The 18,233-nt window shown below is 52.4% G+C and overlaps 1 protein-coding gene across 3 annotated transcripts; it reads right to left on the reverse strand.

Annotated features, from left to right (window-relative positions):
• Positions 1-271: 271 nt before the first annotated feature.
• On the reverse strand, positions 272-9,483 carry LOC140845182 (ral-GDS-related protein-like). Of its 3 annotated transcripts, XR_012123940.1 has the most exons (12): positions 9,094-9,483; positions 8,077-8,351; positions 7,722-7,858; positions 7,253-7,578; positions 6,315-6,527; positions 5,881-5,984; positions 5,378-5,444; positions 4,557-4,619; positions 3,145-3,266; positions 2,933-3,036; positions 2,114-2,565; positions 272-2,015 (listed from the first exon to the last, which is right to left on the reverse strand). XR_012123940.1 is itself a non-coding variant. In XM_073218941.1 (11 exons), exons 1-10 carry the CDS (start codon positions 9,196-9,198, stop codon positions 2,952-2,954), a joined length of 1,497 nt encoding a protein of 498 aa, XP_073075042.1. In that variant the 5' UTR covers positions 9,199-9,483; the 3' UTR covers positions 272-2,565; positions 2,933-2,951. The 3 variants fall into 3 exon arrangements, 2 of the variants coding, with proteins under 2 accessions (XP_073075042.1, XP_073075043.1); XM_073218941.1 differs by having other exon boundaries at positions 272-2,565; XM_073218942.1 differs by lacking the exon at positions 4,557-4,619 and having other exon boundaries at positions 272-2,565.
• Between the last annotated feature and the right edge of the window lie 8,750 nt (positions 9,484-18,233).

The raw sequence follows: 18,233 nt of genomic DNA on the forward strand, positions 1-18,233 counted from the left end.
GGACTTCAGCCAGTCGAGCTCTGCCACCTCCAGCCGGCGCCGTCGGGCGGCGCGAACGGGAACCCCTACGCTGCCGTGGGCGTGCCTTCGGCCTCGGCGGCCGCTGAGGGGCAGCAGCGCAACGCGTGGGGCAACCTGTCCCACGCCGACCGCATCGCCAAGCCCGTCGAGGGCTCGGCCGAGAAGTGGCTCCCGCTGCTGCAGATCTGCGGTGGAGGGTCCAGAGCGGGACCCACTTCAGGGATGAAGGCGACAGCGACAGCCCTGCAGACTGGAAGGTAGGTGGCTGCGGGGCGCAGCCGGACCCGGAAGGGGCGCGGGGTCCCCTGCCCTCGCCTGAGGTCGTGGTGGAGCCGGTGAGGGGGCGGCGCGTGGCCCGTGGGGCCGGGAAACGGCCGAAGCGGGTGGTGGGCTCCCGGGGCCCGGCCGGGGATCGGGAGTCGGCGCGTCCCGCTGGAGGGGCCGCACGGGAAGGGAGGGAGCGGAGCGGGTGCGCCGAGAGCGGACGTCCAAGCGGCCGGCGAAGTTCGTCGGGGCAGCGTGGGAGGGGCTCGCTGGAGCCGCTGCTCCTCCGTCCGTGCCCAGCTGGTGAGCGCGGCTGCTCTCCGCCCCGCGGCGCCGCCCTGCTCCCGCCGTCCCGGGACGGGGCCGTGCAGACGGGGAGGCCGGCGGGCGTTTTGCGTTGTGTGGATTTATCAGGCGGGGGCCTCGAGGGCGACGGCCGGGCGGGCCGAAATTCAAGTGTGACCCGCGTCGGGGCGGCAGGGGAGAGGCCGCCTGGAGGAAGCGCCTTTAAAATTAAAAAATGTTTCATGAGGTATCTCTCAGTTTTCTCTACTTGGGAATGAAGTTTCTTTACTTTGGTCTCGGAACTGACAGTGCATTTTCTTGTATTTAAAAGTTTATATCTTTCTGTCATTTTGGTTTGTAGTCTGCAGCTGAGTAATTTATAACTAGCCACAGAGATTCTGAGACAGGGACCGTGGGTGTAGTCAGACTAGCGTGAGGGCTTCCGGTAAAAGACCCCTACCAAAACTCCCTATTAAACAATTAAGCAAAATCAGAGTCACGTTAATTCTCCAAAGTAAAATATCAACCTAGGAGTATAAGCATTCTTTAGTGAAGATTAGTTAAAACTAAGGAGCCAGGAGTAACCTGGCCTGGAATGTTTGAACATACATACCCGAGATAAGAAAAATGCCTCAGCATGGCCCATGTCTTCATTGTGTCAATTAAATGAGGCTATTGTAAAATTTACTTTAGCCTGCTCAAAGGCCCAGTTTATTTTTTACTTTGCCCAGATGCTGCTTTTCCTCCTCCAGCCCCTAATCAAGTAATACATAACCTGGGCAATTAATGTGGCAAGTAAACCCAGTCACAGGCAACATAGTGAAAGGCAGGAAGGATCCCATCTTAAAGATGAGATTGAATTTTAACACCCAGGAAGTTAAGAAGTAAGATTCTTCATTATTATTATTATTATTAAAGTATTCTTGATATACACCCCTATGAAGGTTTCACATGAAAAACAATGTGGTTAATACATTCAGCCATGTTATTGACTCCCCCCCATACCCCTTTGCAGTCACTGTCCATCAGTGAAGTAAGATGCCACAGATTCACTATTTGCCAAGAAGTAAGATTATTTATTTATTTACTTACTTACTTTATTAAGGTATCATTGATGTACACTCCTATGAAGGTTTCACATGAAAAAACAATGTGGTTACTACATTCACCCCTGTTATCATGTCCCCCCCATACCCCACTGCAGTCACTGCCCATCAGTGTAGTAAGATGCCAGAGTCACTATTTGCCTTCTCTGTGCTACACTGTCTATCCCCCGGCTCCCCCCCACACACCATGTGTGCCAATCATGATACCCCTGAATCTCCTTCTCCCTTTCTCCCCACCGGCCCTCCCTCACCCCTCCCCTTTGGTAACCACCAGTCCCTTCTTGAAGTCTGTGAGTCTGTTGCTGTTTTGTTCTTTCAGTTTTCCTTCGTTGTTATACTCTGCAAATGGGTGAAATCAGAAAAGAGGTGCTCATGCTGATATTCAGGGGATTTTTGCCTATGTTGTCTTCTAAGAGTTCTATAGTTTCATGACTTACATTCAGGTCTTTGATCCATTTCGAGTTTACTTTTGTGTGTGGGGATAGACAATAATTCAGTTTCGTTCTCTTGTACGTAGCTGTCCAATTTGCGCACACCAGCTGTTGAAGAGGCTGTCATTTCCCCATTGTATGTCCATGGCTCCTTTATCATGTATTAATTGACCATATATATACTTGGATGTATATCTGCGCTCTCCAGTCTGTTCCATTGGCTGCAGCTACGTACGGGTCCCTGAGCCTGCAGCAGCAGCCTGGGAAGCTGCCCAAGTCTGCTGATGGAAGAGGTGCAAGAGCACCTGCCCCAGACGAGGCTCAGGATGAGCAGCGGGAGGAAGAGGAGCAGGAAGCAGACTAGGGTCCTGGGGCGCCGGGTGCCTCCTGTCCAAAGGGGAAGCTCTCCTCCGCACACAGCCAGGGTACCAGCTGGGTCGTGGGCCTGATGACAGCAGCTACAGGGCCATGCAGGTGAACAGAAGAGGCAGGTTATCCCAGGTTCCCCCCGTTATCCTGCTTCCACCCTGTCCTCACTACCCTCTGTGCTCCTGGCCCTGTGCAGAGGGTCCTGTCAATCACCGTCACCCGTGGGGTCCCTGTCACAGTGAGGCGCATGAGCATAACCCACTCACAGAGGAGGAAACTGGGTCCCAGAGAGGGAGGGGAATCACCCTTGAGCCTGACAGGACTGTTTGCGCGGTGGAGCAGAATCCCAGCCCAACCTGTCTTTAGTACAACCCCCCACACCCAGCATGGCCCGAAGCTTCCCTGAGGCTGGGGAGCAGCCCACCCCTTGCGAATGGCCCCAGGCCAGAAACTTACCTGACTCTGGCCACTAAGTTTAAATGTTGCGGGACCTGAAGAACAAGAGTCCCTTTCTGCCGGCCCTCTGGCCTGGGGGCTCCAGCTGGCAGGACAGGGTGTATCTGCAGGACAGAGGGGCACCTGTGAGTCCCTGGAGCCACATGTCAGGGGCCCTTCTCCCAGAGCCTGCCAGCAGCTGGAACCCACACGTGAGTCCTGCCCAGCCTCACCTCTTCTGGTCATCCAGGGTCTCCACGGCCTGGAAGAAGGCTCTGAAGTGCTCCTCGGGTTGCAGGTGATGCGTCATGGCCACGTACTTGTGTATGAGCATCTCACGTAGGATGGAACTTTCCTGCGGCAGAGGAAGGACAGGATGCACACAAGGAGGGGCGTGAGGAGCGGAGCAATGGGATGGTCCCTGATCTTTGCTCCCGTGGGAACCTGCCTTCCCTCCAATGCTATCTAGCCCTGCCTGTTCCCACTGTTGGGTCTCTAGCTGCTCCTCCAGGAAGGCCATCTTGATGCCACCCCCATCCCCCACCCGACGAAGCCTTGAGTGTCCTCAGCTCTGGGTGTGTTAACCTTCTCAAGACATGTCAGACCCAGGGGTTGGGCCGGACAGGGTCCTGCCCAGGGGCTCTGCACCCCCCCCTCACTTTCTGTGGCGGGGTGTTACAGTAGCTCAACTCCGTCTCATCCCGTCACCCTGGAAGGCACCAAGGCAGCCAAAGTGCATCAGAAACAGCCCCTTGCACCCAGAATGAGGCCTAAACCTCCCCACCCTTTCTCAAGTTGGAGCACTCAGACCTAGGCCAGGATCTGGGGTACCGAGGAGGAGGGACTGGACTGGGGAGCTGAGGCCAAGCTTCCCATGCAAGTCTCTCTGATGACACGGAGACTGAGGCCTCAGGCAGGAAGGCACGGGCAGCCCCCTCCTGTGCTTCCTGCCTTGAAGGAGCAACATCCCTCCCCCTGGGCAGGGCCTGAGGGAGAGGCCATCCTGCTCAGAGGCTGCAGCCTGTAGCCCTCAGCCCCACCTGCCCTGGGGCTGGGACTGGGGCTTAAGGGGGGCAGGGGGTCCTTCTGGCTGCCCTCTCCAAGGAGCCCAGCCCCTGGGGTGGAGGGGAGACTCCCAAGAGGCGGGTGGCCTGGTGCTGAGAGCTCCAGCTCACTAGGGTCTCTCTCCTCTTCAGAGCTCACCATCCTGCACACCCTGTGCCCCTCTGGCCTCATTCCCATCATTCTGTTCCAGGGGTTTGACTAGGACCAGGAGGCCAGCCATGAACAATCCGAAGATGGGGACCATGCTGTGCCACTGGGGTGGGGAGGTGCCCCGTCTACCTCAGGGGAGCCCATAGAGCCTCTCCTGAACCCCTCACTCGCAGCCCCTAGCTCCCCTTGGACCACCCTGTGCTTCCTCCCACGCCCTCCCTTTGCCCTGCTCTCCCCTCCTGTCCCTCCCAGGGCTGGCTTTTGGCCAATCCCAAGACCCGTGGTCCCTGCACCCGTCCTCCAACTTCTCTCTGTACCCAGCTGCTCTCTCCCTCCTGGTCACCCCAGTCCTGGCAGTTCAGGGCTGGTGGCACCAGCAGCAAGTACAGGGTCTCCCCCACAGCCATGACCCTGGCCAGGCCACTCTCACCTCCTGCCTATCCTCAGATTCCCGGAGGAAACGATGCTGTTGCGTCACCATGGAAGTCGCCTCCTGCAAGGTCCAGGTCACTCAGGTGTGCTCATGCTCCCCTCCCACATGGCCTCCCACAAATCAGAGCTTGGTTGGTGGATGCCTCGCCTGAGTCCTCTGGTGCTATGCTGTCCCCACCCCCAGCAGGCTCTCAGCTGAGGGCGATCGCAGCTCCAGCACACACTTATACTCATGGGTGTCCTTGGGCCACTGCCGGCCGTCCTGAGAGGCTTCCTCACCTGCAGAGTGTCAGGGGAGTTCCCTTTGCCTCCCAGGGTGCCCTGAACACTCACTGTCACCTGGCTATCACCATGGCTCCCCTCACACGACCGGGTGGGATGGGCACAAAGCTGAAGGCCATCTTGTGCTCCCTGGACCCTGCTCACCTGGGAGGCCCGCACCCCAGGGTGACAACCTTCCCTGACCAGATGAGGAGCCTGAGGCCTCAGAGGGGCAGTGATGGGCTCAGGGGGCCCTGGGGAGGGGCTGACCTTGCTCTGCCATAGGCCCCACCCCTGCTGCCAGCCCAGTGCCAGCCCTAGCCCCAGCCCTGACAGGAGCCTGTCCTCTGGGTCCTCGCTGGATGTCAGGCCCCCAGTCAAGTGGAGCCAGGGAGGGAGACAAACAGGACACCTTGGGGGCCAGGCGGAGCCTACTTCTCCCATCAGCTGTCCCCTCTCACCATGCACACCTCGAGTCAGCACCCAAGGCTGGGCCACAGCACGGCAGAGGGCTTGCCCCAAGGATCCCCTCCCTCCAGACCTCTAGCCTCCATTTACCTTGAGGAGCCTCTTCCGGTTAAGCCACCTCTCTTTTTCAAGTCTCTTATGCATCCTGGAGCTCTTCCTAAGGGGAGGAGAGAGGAGGGAGACATGTGGCCAACAGGTGGAGGCTTTGGGGTGTTGGACCCCTTTTCCACTAGCCTGCATGAGGCTTTCCACCATGGCTCTTAGTCCTGGGGAATCTGAGGCCTGCAGTTCTCCTGGGGGCAGATCTGCTTTGGGACAGGTGGCTGTCCTTGGGACAGAGATCTCCTGCTGCAAAACACATGCTGAACATCTCCCATTGGCTTCAACCCACACCTGACGAAGAAACCCGATTCCTGAGGGGGAACCGCTGGCCTAACCCACGGGGGCTCTGAGGGCCCGCCATCCTGTAAGCCCCTGTCCCCAGGGTCTGCCGCCTCCCAGGAGCCCCAGCCGACTGAGGGGACACTGCCAGACCTAGGGGTGGTGTCTCTGGTCCACTAAGGTCCCCTGGTCCTAGTGACAGGACTACCTACCAGGAAACACGTCCCCAGGTGCACTGCAGACGACTGATGGCAGGGCTCTGCAGGGCCAAGAGAATGGCATGGAGGTGTGCGAAATTCTCGAGGTCCAGACACTCCTGGGAGGGAAGACAGAGCTGAGAACGTGGCCTGCTTCTGTCCCCCTATGAACTCCTGTCCTTAAGGAGACAGGCACCCAGGGAGCCCAGCACACCCAGTACCTGTTGAGCAGCCCTCCTGGGTGGAGGACTGTATCTCAACCCAAGGAAGGGGCCAGGGATGGCTGTCCCACCCTCGGGGCCTGCGAGTCCAGGTCAGCACGTCCCTGGCAGGAGGGGCCCAGGGACCAGGCAGGGTCAGACTGTAGGACTCCATCCTGAGAGTTGGCCAAGGAGGGGAGAAGGTCCCAACATGCCAGGATGGACCCTGGGGGCTGTTCCATGGCACACCTTGGCCACCTGGATCCAGAACTCTACCACTCGGGCCCTGTCCCGCGCCGTCATGCCTGGGGCCCCGAGGCAGGAGGAGATGACCATGTTGGCTGCATCATGAAATTGTTTTATGATCTTATTGGTGGAGGCCAGGTGTTCAACGTTTCCGTTGTATGACTGGCTCCCGCAGCGGGTCATGCGGTCGTCCACTGCCACCTTGGTGAACAGTTCCTGGGGATGGCAAGGGGGTGTCATTTAGCTGTGTCCACGGTGCCCCTGGGCCCAGGTGGTTACCAGTCAGAGCTGGAGCCCAGGCCACTGAGGATGTGGTGTGAGCCTTATGGCAGTCTAGGCTTCGGACTCCATCCACTGAGGCACCCGGGAACGGATGCACTGGACCCCACAATGGTGGGGAACAGAGGGCCTCACTGAGAACAGGCATCCTCCCTCACCTCCTCCCTGCAGCACAAGGCAGCTCATGCCTGCACGTCCTGGGGCATCTGCCTCCCATTCTGTCACCCCGTGGATCCCGCTACCCACTCAGGTGCAGTTACCCCCAAAACAACTCCAACCAGGCCTTTGTTGTTGTCTGTCAGGTACATGGCAGGGGCCTCTGAAGTGCGGAGGCTGTGGAGGCCTGCCAGCCAATGGCCTGAGGACCTAAGGCCCTGGCAGCACCTCTCTGAGCACCCCTCTACTACACTGCCCCTCCCACCCCAGCCAGGCCCTGCCCACCTTCCTTCTGCTATTTCTCATTGGTCTGCAAGGATCCCTAAGTGCCAGCCCTACTGTCCGTGTGGTCAGTGAAGGCTTGGGGGTGAGGAGAGTTTCTCAGGGCATATGGTGGGAAGGTGGCATGTGGGCCCAGATCACAGGAGTGCACATCGGGACAGCAGGTCTGGGGCAGCGCATGGCACAGGGAAGGCCCACCCCAACTTCGATCCTGCTCCACTCACCGCATACATCAGGGTCAGCTGCTCGGCAACCAGGCGGGGGGGGAATGCCAGGAGGGTGGACTCTGGAGCTGGCTTTGCCCCTGCCAGGCCCGGTGCCATTCTGGCAGGTGCCCTGGGCCCTGTGCCTGAGGGCTCATGGGGCTCAAGCTCAGGGCTCGGCAGTGGGGCTGAGGGCACTGCTGGGACGTCCTCCGGCTCTGCGGGGGCTGACGCAGGTGACACTGGCCGTAGCTCCAGCACAGGGGTCTCAGGGAGCTCCTGAACTGGCTCTAGCCATGAAGCCGGCCCTCCCTGTGTCTCTGGAGCCAGCTGCGTCTGCCGTGGTTCTGGAGCAGGGAGGACACAGAGAAAGGGTCACCCCGGGGCTGATTCCCCACACCTTACAATGACAGAAAAGCCCTCACTGCGTTGCAGGCAACCCTGGTCCAGGAAGCCCACCCTAGACGGTTCCCTGGCTGCAACCCCTCACCTTCCGGCTCTGCCACAGTGGGCCCCAGGTGCTCCTCCTGGGCCAAGTGGTGGACGCTGCCATGGAGGACGCTGGTCACATCATTGGGCTCCCAGGCATGGCGCCTAGCCTGGCCCATCCTGGGGCTGGGGGAAGGCCTGGGGGTGGAAGAGTGTGAAGCCTGGTCTTCCCAGCCACACTGCCGTCCCAGCCCACCCTTGTGTGGGCCTGGCCACTCTGCATTCCCCTGCCTGTCCAGGCAACTGCTCCTCCCCCTTCCTGACCCTGTGTGTCCCGGGACCCCATCCTCTCCCATCCTCCCAAATAAGAAGTCCCCAGTCATCAGCCCGCCTGTGGGAATCCAAAGATGGGTCACCTGCTGGGTTCTGAAGGCTCATGGGGCTCCACCTCGGGGCCCGAGACCACTCCCGGGATGTCCGAGATCGCCGCACAGGGGCTGGTGGGCTCTGGACCTGGCACTGGCTCTGCCAGGCCCGGTGCCATTCCGGCAGGTGCTCCGGGCCCCAGGGCTGAAGCAGGTGACACCGGCCGTAGCTCCAGCACAGGTGTCTCTTGTGCCGTCCTCACACCTGTCCAGGGAGCCCTCCCCCTGTGGATCTTATTTGCATGGAGAGTTGACTCCTCTTCATGCTGAAAGGGGCAGGGGGTGTATCGTCAGTGGGAAACCCAGGAACCACCAGGACGAGGGAGGTTTGCAACTCACCCGAGAGTCCCCAGCCCTCTGGGGTGCGATCAAGGAGAGGGAAGGGGTGCCCCCAGGGAATGAGACTCCAGGCCCTCTGGAGTGGGACTGTCAACCACTCTCGTGGGGAAGCCCCTGGCAGATTGCCAGGTTTGGAACGGGGTCCTGGGTGTAGACAGCCTGCCCCAGGCCTAGAGAGATGGAGTAGGTGAATCCATCCACCAGCTCCTCCACGCTCCCCTGGGTGGAGCTCCAAAAAGCTAGTGCCTAGTAGCTTGGGAGGTGCCACCTGGGGCTGCCTGGACCTCCCCTCAGGAAATGTGGGCCTCAGACCCTGCCCCTGACATCAGGCACACAGGGTCATCTGCATACGACTGGTCACTGAGGGAAGGAGAGGACAAACCCTGGGCTCAGGACTAACACGTGCGTGGAAGTACCTGGTCCCAACACTCACCTCCATGTCCTGAATGATGAGACCAGAGGTGTGACACTGACTGCCCCACCAGGGGGCCACCACCTCACAACATGCTGGCACCCAGAAATGGCCCCCCTCCTCCCCAGCCTTCAGTCCTGCCCATACCCCACACCCACCGCACGCACACAGAAGGGGCCGGGGGGAAGGTCATCCCGGGATGGGTCACACTTGGGGCCTGGACCTGGGGTGGCCTGCTCTGGGGTGCCCTGTGTTACCTCGGGGTTCCTTGGACAACACGGACAGAGGCGTTGGAGGTGGTCTCTGAGCCAACGCCCACAGCGAGCAGGAAGACCGCCCCTGTTTGCTTCCCTGACTTCCATGCCTTCAGAAGGCTCTGCACAACAAGACCGTATGTTGCTCTGTCGAGCGTCTCCGGTCAAGTGAGCAGGACTGGGGTCTGTGACCAGGAACTGGGCACCAGGTCACAATTCAGGTTCTACTGGGCGTGTCATCAGTGACATGAAGGTTCCATTTCATGGGCCCCTCCCTGCATTCAGACACGCCCACATGCCCCTCTGGGCTGCTGACTGCCCATCCTCCCGGACCCCTTGCCATGCATGACTACACAGATCTCCACCAGAACCCTCCCCTCACTATTTGGCAATGTCCCTAGGGTCCCAGCTCTGAAGAGACGAGCTGAGCTCAGACCTCTTTTTCTCACCAGTTCGCTGTCCTGCTGAACCCACAGTGCCTCCCAGGAGCTACCCAATGTCCCAACCTGCACAGGCAGGGTCATGCCAGACATTCCTCCCTAGGTACATCCTCAGGGATATATGGATGACACCTCCAACTCCTGGGGGCTGGTGTCATGTGTGTCTGACACACAGGCTCAGAGATGGAACAATGCCAACCAGGGTTGGCATGGAGCGTTGAATAACACGCAAGTCAGGCCTGGGTTCAGGCCATGTGATCTTGAGCAAGTCACCCCTGCCTCTAGGCCATTTTCATGTGTGCACCTTGAAGGGGGTGGCAATGACAGGAGACCCAGGTGTTGTCATCTACTTCCAAGGCATCCACCTTACAGAGGTCTCCGTTCTCTGAGGACCATACCCTAGGGCCTCCCGTTGACATATGTGGTGGGCAGCCTTGTATGCTGAACCCAGTAATCCCTCCTAGGAAGCACATACCCTGCGACCACTGTGTGGTGTGAACAGCACAGCCAAGGGGATGTGCTGTCACAGCCACATTTCATGACAACCAGTCACTTCCCCACTTTTCATGCTTTCTGTACTAAAGGGTCCTGACACTGCCCAGGGCAGTGAGCTTGGTAGCCCATATCAGTGTGTATGTGTCACGGCTTCTACGCACATATTCTGTTTTTCAGACATAAGGCAGTGGGGTTTGGATGCAGCAACAAAATGGATATGTTCATCCGTTTTGTTCATGGTGTGACATATTTACGGAACAAATGTCGTGGTAATGATTACATAATAAGGAGCTACTAGCTCATTTTCAACATCCCGCTTTAACCACTTAGTAGGCATTTGACTGTGGGTGAGTCACCGACCTTGGTAGCACAGTTTCTCCACCTGTCCCTTGGCCATCATCGTAGGGTCTTGACTACGTGAGGTCACAGAGAGCATTGAAGGAGTTACCCTGGGAAGAAAGAAGGCTTGGATGGCCTGGCACTTCACAAGTGCTTCATCTAGTTAGTATAAATCTACTGTTACATTCCTCTAACCTGTGTGTAAGCTCCAGAGGGCACAGAGCTAAGGGGGTCAATGCAGAATTTCCAGAACCTCCTACCTAGCCATAGTCCTGTTAGTAAAATTGGTGCCCAACCCCCACACTCTTCCATCTAAGGTGGTGGCCATTAAGTTTCACTTTCCCAGAATTAAGTTCAGCTTCCCACTCACGACAAGTGAACACCTGTGACGCAGACCAATAAAGTCCCACCAGCTAACCCTAATGACTCCATAGCCAATTAGCTGGTGCCAGTGCCTTAATAGGGTATAGAAGCCAAAGCTCCCCAGCCCGCGCTACTGCTCTCACTCTCACGGGCAGCCACGTAGCTGCCGCTAAATAAATCTCTTGGTTGGATATCTGCTTCTCGGTGTGGTTATCTCTTCCCGTAAGGAATCCAGCAGTCCTTTTAAGTCCATTTACAGATCAATGGTTGTAACCAGTGCAGGGTCTTGCAACCTCCAGGACAAGGGGTGGAGAGGAAATGACCATTCTCTCCTCCCCTCCATTCCTGGTATGTAACATTCCTGGTCTGGCATCTGGAAAAGTTCCTGCTAGAACGGACGGGCAGGGGAAGGAGAGCATCAGCCGTGGCTGGAGGAGTTTGGATGGTGCTGAGCCTGGCTAGCGACTGTAAGAAATGAACGCCTTTCTCCCTACCTGCCCTTTCTCTTGACTGATTTCGGTTTTGCAGTCTCATAGGGTGACTTGCCCTGGCCTGGGAACATCTATCCCTCCAAGGCTATATCTGGCATAGTTGGCAGGATCTGGTGAACCTGAAATTGGTCCTCATGGTTCCCTGTTGGTGTGGACTGCTTGTTTAGATGGTGTGGATATACTTAGTTCCCTAGAGGTGGTGGGGATACATCTGGGGACCCCCCCTAGGGGTGGCAGGTATTCCCCTGTGGATGGCGAGGCTTCACCTGGAGATCCCACAGTGGGGATGGTGTCTGCGGGAAAGTGCCTCCTGGAGGAGTGGGCCTCTCCCCCGAAACTGGGAAAAATGGGGACACTGGAGGCCGTGGAGTCAACCCTAGGTAAAATCAGGGACTCGGGAACTGAGTGGCCATGAGATGGCAGGAAAAGTGGGGTGGTTGCTTCTTGCAGCATTAGAAAGGGTTACTGAGAGAAATGTCCTCCAATGGCAAGAGTCCAGGAAGATGAGTTGTGGGGTGGTCTGAGAAGGGAAAGAAAACAGCTCCCACTGCTGAGAGACACTGGTGGCACAGGACGGGACAGCAGAAAAACAGGACATAGAGAGCCCATGGGGGTGGTGAAGGAAGGGGTGGTGCCTTCAGCCCTGGAGACAGCAGACAGCAGGGTAGGAGGTGCAGGGGACAATGACGGGGTGGGACCAAGGACAGAGCTGTTGCTGAGCCTGCTGCCTGAGGCACCAACTCTCCCATACTGAAGGCCTGCCTGATTTGTTACGCGAACCGCGGGTTCCTCGCTGAGTGGAGCAGACCCCACCCCACTGTCGAGCACTCCACGCTCAGTGACTATACCCAGGCCGAGCTGGAGCCTCTGTGTACATGGCTTTTGCATCTTTGGGGTTTAGGTGTAGAGGGCATTGTTCCGTCTGGGTCCAAAATGAATAAAGTGGCTTCCCTTATGACTCACCCATCTCTCTGGCAGAGGATACAAAATGCCCATGAGCACCAGGAAATGATGTACTTTTGGATTGCCTGACTGCAGCCCTAAGGGCAGTTTGGCCTAATCAGAGTGAGTTGCCTTATTTCCCTGCTAGTTGGAAAACACGTGCATCACTCCAGCAGGTGCTGGGGAGCTGGGCATGGAAAGTTACTAAGAGAGCTGTTATGTGGACTGACAGGGCCCCTGTGAGGAGTTGTTCACCACGGGGATGAGGACTCTGGTGCTCCGTACAGCTCCTCCATCCTTCTCTGGGTCCCTAGTGACTGTTCTTGCTCCTCCACGTAGGAAAACCCGTAAGTGAGGTCACTCCTGCCGCTCAGATCTGGGGGAGGCTGAAATCAGAAGAGCTCAGAAGGAAGTATGGTCCGCGGCTGAAAGAGGTTTACAGGGCCCTGTGAAGGTCTTGAGGACCCAGATTATGGGTTGATTTGATAAAGGCAGGGGCAGTGTAAGAAATACTCCATGGAGAGCCTAGTAGGATCTTCCTAGAACTGTGGCACCTATTAAAGCCAAAGCAGTGGTCCAAGCCACTGAAGTACAAGACACGGAAACCAGAGGCAAAGCCTGTCCTCTGGCCCATGTCCCTGCAGGACTTCCATGGTCCCTGACTCCACAGGAGGGTGATTGGGGATTGCGGTTTGACTTGGTGGGGGGGGATGTCAAGGCCTCCACCTTGTGGGCGTGGTGAGGACTGGAGGCCACATGACATGTACAGTTAGCAATTCACTGGTCGCCAGTGAATGTACAATGTGTTCTGGCACTGGTGGAGTCCGGAGCTGAATGTTCTTTGATTTATGGTAACCCTGAGTGGTTTCCTGGGACCCCCACTGTGATATATGCTATGGGGGTAAGGCAGTTAGAGTGAAGAAAGCCCAAAATACCTTGGGAATGGGGCATTTACCCCCAAAGCAGTACACTGTGTATATTTCTCCAATCCCTGAATATATTTTGGGGTTGGATACCCTGCAGGACCTGTGGTTACAGACCACTGCAGGTGAGTTCCGACTGAGGATTTGTGTGGTAAAGGCAGCTCGGAGGGGACTTGCTAAGCACTCGCCCATAGCTCTGTCTGTACCTCGGCAAGTGACAAATGCTAAGCAGTATGTATTGCCAGGGGGCACAAAGAAATGGGAGAAACCCTAGAGGAGCTGGAGAAGGTGGACATCATAATGTGCACTCATAGTCCTTTTACTTCCCTGGTGTGACACATCATGTTGAGGGCCTTGCTAATGCTTTCTTCTCTATTGACATAACACAGGAGATCCAGGGACAGTTTGCCTTCATGTGGGAAGGGTGGCCGAGGATGTTCGCTGTCTATCTGCAGGGACACCTCTGCAGTTCCAACATATATCATGGACTTGTAGCCCAGAACTTGGCAGCATGGGAGAAACTGCCGACAGTGCACCTGTATCATTATATTGATGACATTATGCTCACATCTGATTCTCTTCCAGATCTACAAGGTGCAGCACCCGGAGTGCTGCAGCACCTACAGGAGAAAGGATGACAGGAGGGACAGAAGTTGGGGCCAGCTATCACTTTCTGCGTGGCCTCCTGGTTGGCTGCTGGTGGCAGAGGGATCTGTGATGTAAGTCCGGGGAGAGGAAATGCCAGTTTGACTGTTGATTTTGAAAGTACCATGTAACTGTGATTTAGCCCCTATGAGCAACAGTTCACCATCAGTCCGTTCTGCAGGCACAGGGACTTAGCAAGAGACAATCCTATCCACAACACTGTAGACCCAGGACAGGGCCTATACTCAGCTTTAGCCCCCTCAAAGGGACCCTAAACTGTCCTACTCGCCCTGGGACCAAACAGGGAACATGCCCTTCTGTGTCTGAGAGTCCAGAAGGGTCCCCATATTATGTTCCAGCCTCCTCTCAGCCACAGTCTACTAACAGTCCTGCTGGCAAAGATACCAGCAGGAGACCCTCCTGTCTATGGCCCTGGAGATCCTGAAGGGATCCTATACTTGACTCCATCCTCCTCACGGCTAGTCTATCAGCAGTTCTGCTGGACCAGGGAATCAGCAGGACACATTCCCACCTGTGCTCCTGAAGATCAAAAAAGGGCCCAACTTCCGGGGACAGCTTCAACTCGTACCAGCCATATTTCACCAAGCATCACTGATATCACAGGGACCAAGCAGGAGATGTTCCAGACTGTGCCTAAGAAGACCCCAACATGGCCCCATACTTGGATCAAGCCCCTGCAGCCACAGGCAGAGAGCTGTCGAGCCCACCCAGGGCCCTGGCAGGATACATACCTATCTGTGCCTCCAGAGCCAGATCTGCAAACCTCAATCTAGACTGTAGACCCTAAAACAGCCCTGGGACTCAATTCCAGCCACTCAAAGGTCAGGGTGTATACCACCTACACAGGGATCCACCTTGGCAGGAGCCCTCCTAGGAATCACACCCATCCACAAATGTGATAACGAGCCACTGTCTGAGTAGCCAGCTGTAGACCCTGAAGCAGACCCTTGTCTGAGTGTGACTACTGAACAAGGCACCGAAGGGAGTCCCATATACCCAGGAACCAGACAGGGACCATGCCTGCATAAGATCCTTGTAACAAGCTCATCAACTGCAGATCCAGAAAACAACCTTGTAAATGGTCTCCAACCAAGAGCTGTTTGCTTTATCAATTGCACAGACTCCAACCGAAGACTGCATGGATCAAAAAGAATCAGGCAACTATGGTACCAGTAAAGGAAACTAACAGAGCTCCAGTAATCAGCCACAAAGAAATGGAGATCTATGAATTGCCTTACAAAAATTCAAAAGAAATTCAAGCTAATCATCTCAGTGAAATGCGAGAGAGCACAAACAACTAAGTGAAATCAGGAAAACATACAAGAAAATAATTAAAGAACTAGAAAACACAAAAAAGGAGCCAAGCAAAAATCCTTTATTGAAGATAACAGTTAAAAGAAAGGAAAAACTCAGTAAATGAATTCAACAAAGGAATCACTCCTGCAGAAGAAAGATTTAGTAAACTGGAATACTATTGATTTGAAATTAGCCAGTCAGAGGAACAAAAAGAAAAAAGAGTGAAGAAAGTCTACAGGAGTTATAGGACATCATCAAGCAAATGATATTGATATTATGGGAGCCCCAGAAGGAAAAAAGAGAGAAAGGAGCAGAAAGATTATTTAAATAAATAATAGCTGAAAATTTCTCAAATCTTTGGAGATATATGGATAGCCAGGAACAGAAAGCTAAAAAACCCAGTCAAGAACAACTCAAAGAAGATTACTGTAAAACAAATTAAAATCAAAAAGTTAAAAGTCAAAGGAAAAATTTTGGAGCAGCAAGAAAAAAATTATTCATCACATACAAAGGAACCAAGAAGGCTCTCAGTGGATTTCTCTGCAGAAATCATGCAAACCCAGAGTGGGATGATATATTCAAAATACTGAAACAAAAAAATTACCAACTAATAAAACTATACCAGGCAAAACAGTCCTGCAGAAATTAAGAGATAAAGACATTCCCACATGAATAAAAGCTAAGGAGGTCTATCACCTTTAGACCTGTCTTAAAAGGAGTTCATCAAATTGAAATGAAAGGACACTAACTCATGAAAACATATGCAAGTGTAAAACTCACTGGTAAATGTAAAAATATAGTCAAATTCAGAATACCCTAGTGCTATAATGGTGGCAGTAACTTTTATCTCTAGCACAAAGGTTAAAAGACAACAGTATTATACAGTAATATTGCTACAATAATTTGTAAGAGGATGCACAATATAAAAAAGAGACAAAGTATAACAGCACATAAAATGTGTGGGAAGAGAATGTAAAATGTAGAGCTTTTGTATGTGATTGAAGGTATGTTGTTTTCAGCTTAAAGTAGACTGTCATGTCTATAAAAGTGTTTTATATAAGCTTCATGATAATCACAAAGAAGCACTCTATAGTAGATACACAAAAGACACAGAGAGATGAATGAAAGCATACCACGACAAAAAAATCCTAAAGGAAGACAGCAAGAGAGGAAGCAAGGAAAAAAAATTTAAAAAGGAAAACAACAAACAAAATAACAATAGAAAGTCCTTACCTATCAACAATTACTTAAAATATAAACGTTTTTTTGCTGAACAAAAGACATAGAATGGCAAATGGATCAGAAACAAGATCCAGCAATATGGTGCTTACAAGAAATTCAATTTAGCTTTAAGGACATGCCTAGGCTGAAAGGGAAGGGAAGAAAAGGACATTCCATGAAAATGGTAACCAAAAGAGAGTAGGCTTTGCTTTACTTACATCAGATAAAATAGACTTTCAGTATAATCAGTCATAAAAGACAAATAAATTCATTATATATTGGTAAAGAAGTCATTTCTTCAAGGGAGTAAACCCTTGTAACTATATGTACACCAAATATTCGAACACCAGAAAGTTAAAACAAATATTGACAGACTGAAGGGAGAAGTAGACAATAGTAGTAAGGAACTTTAATTCCATACTTTCAACATTGGATGGAGCAACTGAAAAAATTCAATTGGAAAATAGTGACCATGAATAAAATTACAGACCAAATGGACCTTAAAGACATATATAGAACATTATGTCAAATAAGAAAAAAATACACATTCTTCTCAACCACACATGAAACATTCTCCAAGCTAGAACATATATGTTGGCCCACAAAGCAAGTTTTAAGAAACTTAAAATATTGAAATGATATTTACTGTCTTTTCCAACCAAAATGGTATGAAACTAGAAACCAGTTACAGATGGAAAACTGGAGAAGTCCCAAAGTTTGGAAGTTAAACATCACTCTTGAACCACCAACAGAGCAAAGAAGAAATAAAAGGGAAAACAGAAAGTATCTTGCAATAAACAAAAACAAAAACATGCCAACACATATGGTATGCAGTAAAAGCAATTCAAAGATGTTAATTTATCGTTATAAATGCCTATATTGAAAAAAGAAAGATCTCAAATGAACAACTTAACTTTACACCTAAAGGAATTAAAAAAGAACAAACTAAGCCCAAGTTAGTAGAAGGAAGGAAATAACAAAGATCAGAACAGAAATAAATGAAGCAGAGATTACAGAGACAATGGGGAAAAATATCCATGAAACTAAGAGTTCTTGAAAAGATAAACAAAATAGCAAACTTTTAGCTATACTAACCAAGAGAAAGAGACAGGACTCAAAATGATGAAATCATGAAGGAAAGAGACACTAAAACTGACACCACAGAAACATGAAGGATCATATGAGGCTACTACATGGCAGCAAATTTCATAACCTAGAAGAAATGGATAACTTCCTAGAAACAGAAAACCTACCAAGACTGAATCATGAAGAAATGGAAAACTTAAAGAGACCAATCACAACTAAAGAGATTGAATTTGTTTTTAAACCTCCTAGCGAAGAAAATTCTAGGACCAGACTGTTTCCCAGGTGAATTCTATGAAATATGTAAATAATTAATGCTAATTCTCCTCAAATTCTTCCAAAAAACCGAAGAGGCAGGAACAGCAGTGTCCTGATACCAAAGACAGAGAGAAGAGAATTATAGGTCAGTATCCCTGAAGAGTATAAATGCAAAAATTCTCAACAAAATACTAGGACACAAAATTTAGCAGCACATTAAAAGGATCATATACCATGATCAAGTGGGATTTATCCCTGGGATGCAAGGATGATTCAATATACAGAAATCAAAAAATGGTGTACTTCATTAATAGAATTAAGGGTAAAAATTATGTAATCCCTTGAAGCGATGCAGAAAAAGCATTTTACAGAATTCAACACCCCTTCATGACAAAAGCGCTCAACAATTTGGCTATAGAACATGTCTCAACATAAAAAAGGCCATATATGACAAGCCTTAGGGAACATCATACTTCATATGAGAAGCTGAAAAAGTTTCTTCTAAGATCAGAAACAAGACAAAAGTGTCCATTCTTGCTTCTATTCCACATAGTCCTGAAGTCCTAGCCAGAGCAACTAGATAAAAAAGAAGTAAAAGGAATCCAAATCAGAAAAGAAGAAGTAAA

Source organism: Manis javanica, chromosome 12 (assembly GCF_040802235.1).
Source record: "Manis javanica isolate MJ-LG chromosome 12, MJ_LKY, whole genome shotgun sequence".
Taxonomy (NCBI): domain Eukaryota; kingdom Metazoa; phylum Chordata; class Mammalia; order Pholidota; family Manidae; genus Manis; species Manis javanica.